The sequence below is a fragment of the Lolium rigidum genome, chromosome 1, assembly GCF_022539505.1.
Source record: "Lolium rigidum isolate FL_2022 chromosome 1, APGP_CSIRO_Lrig_0.1, whole genome shotgun sequence".
Classification (NCBI taxonomy): Eukaryota; Viridiplantae; Streptophyta; class Magnoliopsida; order Poales; family Poaceae; genus Lolium; species Lolium rigidum.
In genome coordinates, this window is record NC_061508.1 from 235,491,211 (window position 1) to 235,503,100 (window position 11,890).

The window sequence follows — 11,890 nt, forward strand, 5'->3', positions numbered from 1 at the left end:
TAAACCAACAAGAATTGGAGGTGCAACAAGTCATGAGAGTGAACCGAGAAGAGGGAGTATACCCCTCTTACTACCCGTGCACAGATTTCATGAGAAGTGCAGGAATCTTGGGAGATGTTCGTAATCTAATTTCTCGTGCAGGTGGTTGAATGATTTTGTTGACGGAGAACCATGCCAATATGCAAAATTGACTATGTCTGTTGTGCAGGATTTTAAGTTCAATTGGTCGCAATCTAACCCCATGGTTCAAGTACAAGATTTATAATAAAACTGTCAACTTGCCATTCAATGATTTTTGTACAGCAATTAGAGTACCGCAATGGGGATCATGCGAGAAGATAAGGGGATCGCCGCGAGAACTCTTAAACCTCTTCGAGATGATTTGTCATGGAAGGAGTTTCTCAGAGGATGGTGGTAAAATCAGTAGCATTCAACTCCCAGCTATCCGCTACTTTGCTTATTTCATTACTAAATGCATTCTTGCTAGAAAGAATGGTAGTAAATTATCTGTTCAGGATTTAGCTTTTCTAGCTGCTGCACTGCAAAACAATAGGGCTTATAATCTGGGTGCATTGATAGCCTACAGACTTGCTACTAACCGTGAGAAAGGCGGAATTTGTGGAGGTCTCATCGCCTCTCGTTTACTAGCCTTGCATGGTGTAGAACCTCATCATCTTGATATTCAACTTTCCATAGAAAAACTTGACATAGTCTCTATGATTAAACATGAATTTGTTTCTGATTCATCTAATTTGGGTAACCTGTTCTACAAGATGACATTTTATAAGAAAGCTTGGAGAATAACTAAGAAAACTGAAAAACTAGTAAGATTACCTGCGCCTGTTCTATTTAACCTTGATTCCAGGGAGGATTGGTCAGTCACGGAAGGTGCGCTGAATGCGTACATAGAGGGGGAAGGCCATCATGCAAGAGACAACACGGAGGCGGAGGAACACCTCGACTCGTCATCCGATGCAGCAAGTTCCTCACATCAACATTTTGGACATGTGGAGCCTCCACGCTTCTCCTCTGCACGGGGACCTCGATGGGGTTGAACTCCACTTAGGCCAAAAGCCTAAGCTTGGGGGGAGGTATACCGGCATCACTCATTCTTTGCATATTATGGTTGCTGGATACTTGTACATACTTGTTTAGTTTCTTTGAGTGGTTTTCTAATGAGAGGAAGATGATATTTGGGGAAGTGCTGCTCGAAAACAGATTCTGGACTGTTACCGAAAAATTCTCAAAAATAGCCAGAACGATATTTTGCGAAGCCAATTTTTGTGCATGTTCCCCAGGTTGTTATCTAACTTTCATTAGTTGAACACTTTTCGATTTGAGCAGTGGAAGAATTTCTTAAAAATCAAGTACTCGTATCGCTGTCAAGTTTGACGAATTTCTGCTGCTTTGTGTTTATGTGACTTTTCTAGTTTGTCATTTCTTGTTTTTGCTTTGTTTCCTTCCCAAAACACAAAAAGACCAAAAATATTTCTGTTGTTTCTCTTCCTCATTTGTTTGCTTTGGTTTCTTGCATTTATTTTGCTTTATTTGCTATTGTTAGTTTGCTACAAGAAAACCCAAAAAGATTTTGCTTTGTTTGCTTGTTTCCTTTTGTTCTTGTTTCCAATTCGAAAATACCAAAAATATTTTCTGTTCTTCTTTGGTTTGTAAAGTTCATTATGAGTTCAATGGTCTTCGGTGGCTGGAGCGTGGTTTTCATTTCATATTATCCAAGCTACACAAGTGAAAGGCAATAATGACGATCTACGATAATTGGATTGTGGTGAGAGGCTGGTATGAACTCTATTTGTTTTCATTTTTGTACATATACTCATCCATGTAAGCATGCTTAGTTGGTTCATGTGAGGTATATGTCATTTAAGAAAGTCTAGTAGTTCATGATCTCTCATGTTTAGCTCCAATTTATTAATATGAGTAGCATGTCATGGATGTTTGCTTGCATTGTTTTATTCATAAGTAGGTATGATATTGTGGTATCCTCCTCTGAATAATTCGTTTGAATTAACTTGGCACATGCTCACGCATGCATATGACTGAACAAAAGTCAATTAAGCCTCTATGATTTACATTGCTTCAGAGTTCTTGTATCATTTTTATGCCTCCGTTAATTTATTTTGCCGCAAGCATGATTATGACAGTTACTGCTCTCTCGATTTGTTGCTCTCTAGTCTTTTGCTAGCCTTCACTTGTACTGAGCGGGAATGCTGCTCGTGCTTCCAAACACCTGAAAACCAAGTTGTTCCAAAGTGTCCACCATAAATACCTATGCATGGCATTTCAAACCATTCCAAGTAAATTCTCATGCGCTACCTTTAAAACCTTCAAAATGCTTCTCAATTTGTGTTAATGTTTCATAGCTCATGAGGAAGTATGTGGTGTTTAACTTTCAACCTTGTCATTTACTCTTGACGGACTTTCATATGGACTAGTGGAACATCCGCTTATCCAATAACTTTGCAAAAGGAGCTGGCAATGGGGTTCCCAGCCCCGATTAATCAAACTTCATTAATAATTCTCTTCACATGTTTTGCTCTGATTCATCAGTAAGCAACTTAATTTTCCAAATAGACACTCCTCCATGGTATTGATGGAAGGCACCCGAGGATTCGGTTAGCCATGGCTTGTGTAAGCAAAGGTTGGGGGGAGTGTCACTCATAATAAAACTAAAATACGTGTGTAAACAAAAGAGAAGAAGGATGATCTACCTTGCTGGTAGAGATAACGTCCTTCATGGGAGCCGCTCTTGAAAGTCCGGTTGGCGAGGTAGTTGGTGTACCCATTACCATTCGTTGACAACAACAAACACCTCTCAAAATAATTTTACTCCTGTTTTAAAAATGAAAAGCTCTAGCGCATGTTAATCCCCGCTTCCCTCTGCGAAGGGTCAATCTTTTACTTTTATGTTGTGTCTCCATCTTTTCTTTGAGCACTTTCTTGAGAGCACAACTGTCATTCTTAGTATAATATGCTTGTCTCAAAATATGATTGATTGTGGTATAACTTTGATGCTTTTATCTTTGACAATCACTATTTCTAGTCTTTCTATGAACTTCATAGGTGCCTGAGCATTTATGTTTTGCTGATCAAATATGGGCAAGCGAGATACCACTCTATCATACTCTTTTATGAATATTGCAATCCTGCTTATAGACATGATTCATGATGCTTATTATTAATTGTTGGTACCTTTCCATGATTCAAATAGCTATTAGATGATCTTATTTGCATGTATCTTATTATGAACTGCCTAAGTGTTAGCCATAGCATGAGAATATTTACATCATATGAACAAATGTGTTCGTGAAAGTTCTTTTATCGCTCAGCTGTTAACTGAATTGCTTGAGGACAAGCAATAAGCTAAGCTTGGGGGAGTTGATACGTCCAAAACGTATCTACTTTCCCGAACACGTTTGCTATTGTTTTGCCTCTAATTTGTGTGTTTTGGATACAACTAACGCGGACTAACGCTGTTTTCAGCAGAACTGTTCTGGTGTCTTGTTTTTGTGCAGAAATCCAACTTTCAGGAAAATCCTCGGAATTTATGCGAAAGAACTTATTTTTCCAGAAGACTCACGGAGCCAGAAGGGCAAGCCAGGTGGAGGCCTGAGGGCCCCACACCATAGGGCGGCGCGGCCCGGGAGGGGGGCACGCGGCCCTAGTGTGTGGCCCCCTCGGCCGGCCTCCGACGCCCTCCTCTGGACTACTTAAGGGGTTTCGATCTAAAAATCGCGGGCAGGAAGTCGAAGTCGCCAGAAACCCTCCAGAACGCCGCAACATCGCGAAACTCCGTCTCGGGGGCCAGAAGTCTCTGTTCTGGCACTCCGCCGGGACGGGGAATTGGAGGAGATCATCGCCATCATCACCACCGACGCCTCTCCATCGACCAGCAATGCTTCCCCCATCCATGTGTGAGTAATTCCCCCGCTGTAGGCTGAAGGGGATGGTAGAGATTGGATGAGATTGGTCATGTAATAGCATAAGATTGTTAGGGCATAGTGCCTAGTGTCCGTAATTGGTACTTTGATGATATTATTGCAACTTGTTATGCTTAATGCTTGTCGCTAGGGCCCGAGTGCCATGATCTCAGATCTGAACATGTTATTGTTTCATCATGATATTCATTGTTTTATGATCTTACCCGCAAGTAGTATACACATGTCGCTGTCCGGAACCAATGGCCCCGAAGTGACGTAAATCGGGACAACCGGAGGGGATGGTAGTGATGTGAGGATCACATGTGTTCACGGAGTGTTAATGCTTTGCTCCGGTACTCTATTAAAAGGAGTACCTTAATATCCGAGAGATTCCCTTGAGGCCCGGCTGCCACCGGCTGGTAGGACAAAAGATGTTGTGCAAGTTTCTCATTGCGAGCACGTACGACTATAATTGGAACACATGCCTATTGATTGCTTTGTACTTGGACACCGTTTTATTATTATCTGCAAATGCCCTGCTTTGATTGTTACATGAGTTTCTCTCACCCATGCAACGCCCGTTATCCGTCCCCGTGCCTACAGTATTTTAATCCTGCTGTTTACTATAATTACTACTGCTGTTTCTGCTACTCTGCTGTTGTTATTTCACTACTGCTACTGCTATAAAACTCGTTACTATCGATAAACTCTTGCGAGCAAGTCTGTTTCCAGGTGCAGCTGAATTGACAACTCTGCTGTTAAGGCTTTCAAGTATTCTTTGTCTCCCCTTGTGTCGAATCAATAAATTGGGTTTTACTACCCGCGAAGACTGCTGCGATCCCCTATACTTGTGGGTTATCACGAAGCAGGAGCATAACTAGGATGCATTTGTGAAGTACAATACCTCAGAGGATGCTAAGGCATTGTCAAAGAAAAACAAGAAGAATGCAAGTGAAAAGGAATATCACCATAAAACGGGACGAGGGGGCTACAAAAAAGTCATGCCTAAGTGGGCTGAACAAGAGGCTTTGATGCAGCGGAATGGGGTCACTCCAGAACCCATCCGAGAAAATTAGGACATGAGGGCTCGAAATTGGTTCCTTGCGCATGGGTGTGAGTCCGGCTGCGCGTTCGGTTAATATGGTTAATTTGGTTCGGTTAGTTCGGTTATACGGTAAATACGGTTTTAATACTTCGGTTAATACGGTTACGTATAAAAATACGATTTGGTTTCAGTAATAACCATTAAACTTCGGTTTGGTTTCGGTAATAACCAAACTAACCAAAGTTGACACGAATTTTGGATTCAAAACTAACTTTTATGGTCATATGTTTTATTTTTTATGTTTTGTTCGATCGTACAAACGATTCTGCAAGAGAGACAAGAAAAAAAAGAATTTCGAATAAAGCGGAATATACATGTATTTTTTTATGGCTGCACATGCGTACAATCAAGACCATAACCACCACGCTGATGCAGCTTACGTGCAGTCTACTCACTTTAGGCTTTATATTAATGTTATACGCGAAGTTGGGCTAGCCTAAAAATCGGGATTTTCTGCTGGCTAGGTGTTCTGTTTTCTTTCGGTTTAACCGTGGTTTTTCAGTTAAAAGCTAAATTAACCGAGGGACTTTTTACTAACTGAAACTGTAACCATAAACTATAAAAACCATAAATCGGTTGCGGTTAGGTTTTTTCGGTTCAGTTTTCGGTTTCGGTTCGGTTATGCACAGCCGGAGGTGTGAGTATGACATGCGGGCAGGGAACCTTGTTCAAAGTGACAACAAGGTTAAGGTACCCATGGAAAAATGGCTTCAAGTGACGGCAGATATTAAATCGGAAAAATTGAAGTTTGTTCCCGATAGAGAGAATGACTTGCTGACGTTTGTCCTTGGGAATCCCGAAAAGGGAGGACGAACAAGAGGCCTCGGCCCTAGTTATCCGTGGTCAATTGGGTTTCCCAGCGACGTGGAGACTTATCGAAACCGAGCGAGAGCAAAACAACGCCAGCAGGAGGTGCAGAATGACCGGTTAACCGAGTTCCAACGCCGACTTGACCATCAGCAGCGGGAGATTGACGAACTTAAAGGACGGCGCGAGCCAGATAATACCGCTGGCATATCTCAGCGGCGAAGCAGCGTGGCTGACTCGGAGACCCCGCCTGAATGTACACAGATGATAAATGGCGGTCCTGGCTACCCGTGGATGGAATCAAGGAGCATACACCTTGTGATCTCCATGTGGTGTTCAGGAACCTATCTCTTAAGGTGGCGGTCGGCTTTGTTTTACCTACTTTAGGACCTGAAGGTGAGCCGGCACTATGGCATGGCAATGAGATTCCAGCTAGCTATGCTCGTGTCGGGGTGGATTCAATTGTACCGTCGTTTGAGTCATCGCAGCTTGAAATCCATGGAGGTGAAGGTCAGCTTACACTCGGAGACTTACTGGGTGACATCATTCTTTGGGATAAGAAAAACATCAGGCTTCCAGGCTGGGTACCCCCTACTTGTCGTCGCAGGTCACCATCACCTCCTCCGAGTGGTCGCAAGTCACCATCACCTCCTCCGAGTGGTCACATGTCGCCATCACCCCATGAGTACGACCACCACATCCCTAGTCCATCTCCATCTCCACAGCCGGCTCAGCCGTCCTCGCCGCCGCCTGCGCCCACTAAGACTCGGCAGGCACCCAAGCGGAAGCGTGTCAAGAGTCCTATCCGTCGACTGTCGCCCCTCCCAAGAGTACCAAAGGTTCCTCCCCTCATCCTTATGATCTTACTATCGAGGAAAATGAGGCCGTTGTAAAGAAACAATTGCATGAACATTTTCATAAGGAAAAACCCAAGCACCCAGCACCATACACCGACAAGCAAAAAGCATATGCTCTTGAAAATTTTCTGAACACACCACCGCAATATGACTTACACGAGAAGAAGGATGACTATACATGCACACTTGCGAAGGTAGTTGAGCAGAGCAAAGAGAAGAATAGTGCTAGCACGAGCAAATCATCAACTAAAAGTGTAGCCGGGAAGAAATCAAGTACAAAAAGTGCACCCCTCAAGACCAAACAAGCGACAGCAAGCAGAAAAATAAAGGACATTCCCCGGCTCGGAGAACAAGCCAAATAATCGATCCCACCCCTCAAAGTGTTAGATGTTCCCTCGGTGTACCAGGGACATGGTGGTTTCGATATGGAAGCAGCTGCGGCGCTAGCGGATCAAATGAATTATACTGTGGAGGAATTGTCGAGTTCCCAAGATGTTGCACTACCCATTGCTGATATAGCCCCTAAATTTATCTACATGGCCGACTTGGTCAGCAGAAAGAGGCTGGAAGAACTGCCAACAAATATGCGGAATTTGCATCAGTGGTACCTTGATGCGTGCAATGAGAACCAAAGATACATCGTGGCGAATATCTCGTATGAATATTACTTCCGAAGGGAGGATCTCCATATCGAGATTTCCGAACTCTGATAGTTATTCAATTTAGATGTCCTCGACGAATCTCTCATGAGTTGCTATTGCTTGTAAGTTGTTGATTACATATAAGTTCCTGTTCATTCAGTTGTTCATGTTCATTGCATATACTTATTATATCCTTATGTACTCTCTTATGCAAACTGAAGATCGATGAATGTAGAAGAAATAAGATAACCAATATTGGGTTTGTTGGCCCAGATAAAGTACATCATGACACGGTAAGGGATAAAGACGAAGAAACGGGGGGAAACCTACTAAGGTTTATAACAGAGCAAAATTTATGTGATTCAATAATGTTTCCTTACAACTACAGCTGAGGGTCTTACTCTGTTGTAGACATTTTATATATATATATATATATATATATAAACATGTGCAGTTTCCACTGGATTCTGCTAGACATTCAAGTTGATAAGGGAGTAGTTGAAGTAAGGGACCCATTGAGTAGAGGCCTGGAAGGGTTCCGCAACTTGCAGCAGTTGCTCCAGAGGTAATTTCAAACATTGTCGCGCTATATCTTTCGTGAGATATCAATTAATTATCCACTCATTCAATCATTTTTTTTTGCCTGGCAGGGTTTGGAGAAGCTTCAAGAAGGTGGTTAAGGGTAACTTCGCAGAGAATCTAACATTTACTCCTGTACCGTGCGCCCAGCCACAGGGGACAAATCTATGTGGATACTACGTTTGCGAGTCCATTCATATGTTAACCACTGAGAAAGACGATAATAGATTCAACGTAAGCAATAACTTCACAACTTTAATTTATTATCGTCAATATTTCGTTATCAAGATTGATATAGTCATATTCATCTCATTTTCCTATATAGGTCGAGTTTATGCGGGAGAAGCTCCAACCGCACCAACACCTACTAGGAATTGCGGAGAAAGTGGCGGGACTTCTGATGAGAGAAATAATAGATGACAACATCTTGTTTAATCCAAATAGGCACTTCTGATGATCCCTGTGTACGAATAGACTTTTGCTACGAATATTTGTTTGCTCTATCTGTATATAATGCATGAACGTGTACACATTGTAGTAGCGTACAAATATATGAATTTTTTTATTTTGAAATGAAAAAATGAAATAAAGGGGGGCGTTGGGGGGTGGCTGCACCCCTTAAACCCTAAAGGAGCAGCGTCCTGCGCGCGCCACGTAGAGGGTCTTTTGTCCCGTCCTGTGTTACCAGCCGCGATAAAAGGGGTGTCCCCTGCGCGCCCCGCGGCTGCCACGTGGTGGACCTTATGTCTCGGCTGGTAAGCGGGCTGGGACAAAAGGTTGGGCCTTTTGTCGCGCTCCCGTTATCCCAGCTGGCCGGTCGAGACAAAAGGCTCTTACGGCCCGCGACAATAGGCCTATTCTCCACTAGTGTGTTGGTACGTCATACTTTCTATGACTTGCAGAGGGTTAGACCAAAAGTGGTTTGGAAGTTTGACCATCAACTGCATGATTTTAAGCTTAACCGCTCGTCACATGTTTGTAAGCACAACACATAACTTAACCCACTTTCTTGAATCTGGAGAAATTCAAAGAAAGGAGAGGAAGCATGTGGATATCTTCAGTACATAACTCGAGATGTTCTGTGTCTTAATTTAACTGAATTTGTATCATTTGGAAGGAAAACATAAGCGTATAGCACATTTTCGTGTCTTATTTAGAATACAGGAATTAGTAAGCTGTCCTAGTGCATTAGTACACCTTACGTGTCTAATGACTAATGACTATTGCATCCAATATGCCTCCTGTTTCTATAGTTGTTGCCTGAAAGAAGGTAAATGTTGAATCTCATCAATACGGTGTACCATCGTAAAACAAGCAGTAAAGAACCCGCCAGAGCTCATCATCATGCCTTCGTCAATGACATGATAAACGCGACTGTTTGGTGTCTGACAAACTCGTCCTGCAAGCTTCCCTCCTGGCTCCAGCGCTGCTCCGCGGTCCTCACAAACTCATCCATCACGTCTCCAAAGTGTTGCACAATTATCGGCTCAAATACGGCCCTGATCTGGTTTAGTGCCCAGCTTGCGTTGATGGTCGATTTGTCTACAAATATTTTTAAGTCATGCACCATCAAATCCTTGGTGCAAAAGGACCCCTCTTCTTGGATGATATCCCTCAGCTCTTGGTCGGAAGGTGCATACATCGGCACATAAAAAGATTCGAACTTTGCCTTGTCGATCACACCCTATCAATACAACACAAAGGTTAATTTCCAAAAACAAGATAGAGTCTAAATAGTTGTTACCAAACGATAGAATGATATGATAGAAAATAATAATAAAGAGATGTACCTCTGAGGCCATGGCACGTAGAATCTTAGCAACGATTTCCCAAAGATCAGAGAATTCAGAGGTGGAGTCATTAGGACGCCTGCCTATAAGGGAAAGAACCATATGGCCACCTTCGACCAATTCCGTGGCTCTAAGATTTAGGAAATTTTTGAAGTCTTTCCTGAACTGCTGGGCATAAGCTTCAATGACTATAGGGAGCCTTTCACGCCTAACATTCTCATCGATGTCGTATGCCGGAATCTGGTTCTTCCAAAGAACTTCAGGCACCTGTAAAATATGTTTTTCTTACATAATGGACAACTAATGCAAAAAAAAAAAAAAACCATGGAGTGTACCAAACGCATACCTCTGAGAGCCAATGCAGGCTGTTGGACGAACAGAAAAGATGCATGGAGCCAGTAGTGAAAAGCCTCTCGTAGAACGACCCCGGTATGACGCCGGTCGTAACAGTAGAACTACTACGTTGGCGGAGTGTGTGCAAGCTCTTCACCACGATGTTGAAGTCATTGCCAGGTAGGTCGTTTAGGAACAAGCACACTTCTGGCGGTGGCTGCTGGAGCTTATCGCAGTGTCTGTTGATGGCCTCAGCGGCAACCGATACCAGTTCTAGCGCGTTTGGGCCAGAGGAGCAGCCCAAGTCCGCGATCAGCATCTGTGCGGGGAGCAAGCTGGTGGTGCTGCTGCGCAAATCGTTGATGGCCGCTTCTATCGGGGGCTTCATCTTGTTCTGCGCACCGCCCTGCAGTCGAGTTCTAATTCTTTAGAAAATCTGGTTTAATCTGTTTGCTAAATGTTCTTTTTTGCCTTGCTTCTTAAATTACAAAGAATTTCCTTTCAACCTCAGTAGTATAATAAGCTATATTGTGAAGTTGATCGCGATGAAACAATTTAATTTAAGAAGCCAGTAGTCATATGTTACAGGCTACGGAATGGTGGGTTAATCAAGATAGGAAAAGATACCTGAATTTGGGAGTTGCAGGCATAGCTTGTTTCCCCCTGTCCGTTATTCATATACACTATCTGCTTGGAGGCCATGGCTGTGCTTGGAGCCATGGTAAACTTGAGACGTGGTATTCTACTAAGATCAGCTGGATTGCTTCTTTGGGCTTATTATGGCTGCTTTTTATAGAGGTGGGGTGTGTGTGTGTGTGTGTGTGGGGGGGGGGGGGGGGGGGATAGTAAGGCCAGCGTGGTCTATTATTTTCATTCATAAGAGAGCAGGTAGTGAGGCTAAACGACTGGTCAAACCCATTGGCGGAGGCAGACCGGCAAAGTATGGATACCAATCTGTCACGGTCTCTTGCACATGTAATACAGCGACTAGTTCTTTGTTGGGGCTGCTCTCGCAGCCCCTTTCTTCTACCTACTCTCAGAGAGAAACAATAATCGAGACAATTTTTGTTGTTCGGCGGGCCGCAACGTCCGGCTCCACGAATCTAATGTCAAGAATATGGCTAACATTCTTCTCTATGTGCCACAGTTTCAAAGGAGTATCCAAGCCAGATGCATGCCATGGCTGACTTTTAATCCGAGACGGACACCCAAACTGTACTATTTTGGATGTTAAAAGTTTGTATCCTGACTTGCTACTTTCAGAGGTTTTCGGAGATATCTTTCCACCGCTTGTTGCATTCCATCTCTAACTGAGCAAAAACAACAATGTTCAGAGAAAAATGTATTTTAAGAAAGATGGGGTTCTTTTTAAAGTTACACATTACCGAATGAAGATTCTTGCTACAAGAAGGGCGATCCTTGTTCTGCTAGTCGTTCCGAGCTTTCCAAACGTTGAAGCAAATGACGTATTGCCGTCTCACTTGAACACGTGAGAGTGCTATAAATTAGTCAACCGTTAGTCCAATAAAATTGCGACAGCCGACAGGGATGGGTCAAATAATCAGAGATACTAACATGTGATTTGACTTCAATGTACACGTGTGAGAATATTGGTATAAGTTAGTTACATATAAATCCAATAAAATAGAAGGGACAAAGAAGTAGTTGTGTTGTGTTATTCTGTCCAAGAACACATACGAAGGATCACTAGTAACACTTCATACGGTTATATTGGCCAGTCACACACGATTTACCTAATTTTTATTATGCAAGGGTGGATGACAGTTTATATATGGCACCTAATCCTCTGCGAACTTTTAGTCCTTTGCAAACGAGTTTTCTT

General features: G+C 43.0%; 1 protein-coding gene across 1 annotated transcript; it reads right to left on the reverse strand.

Moving 5' to 3' along the window:
* Positions 1 to 9,078: 9,078 nt before the first annotated feature.
* LOC124683337 (inactive anthranilate O-methyltransferase 1-like) lies at positions 9,079 to 10,767 on the reverse strand. The gene is made up of 4 exons (XM_047217876.1): positions 10,675 to 10,767; positions 10,061 to 10,453; positions 9,715 to 9,981; positions 9,079 to 9,608 (listed from the first exon to the last, which is right to left on the reverse strand). Exons 1-4 carry the CDS (start codon positions 10,765 to 10,767, stop codon positions 9,267 to 9,269), a joined length of 1,095 nt encoding a protein of 364 aa, XP_047073832.1. The 3' UTR covers positions 9,079 to 9,266.
* Positions 10,768 to 11,890: the final 1,123 nt, after the last annotated feature.

Coding starts and splice junctions, on each gene's coding strand:
- LOC124683337 (XM_047217876.1), bottom strand. CDS start 10,767: ATGGCTCCAAGCACAGCCATGGCCTCCAAGCAGATAGTGTATATGAAT. Junction 10,454..10,674: donor CCTGCAACTCCCAAATTCAG/GTATCTTTTCCT, acceptor ACTCGACTGCAG/GGCGGTGCGCAGAACAAGAT. Junction 9,982..10,060: donor GCCTGCATTGGCTCTCAGAG/GTATGCGTTTGG, acceptor CATATTTTACAG/GTGCCTGAAGTTCTTTGGAA.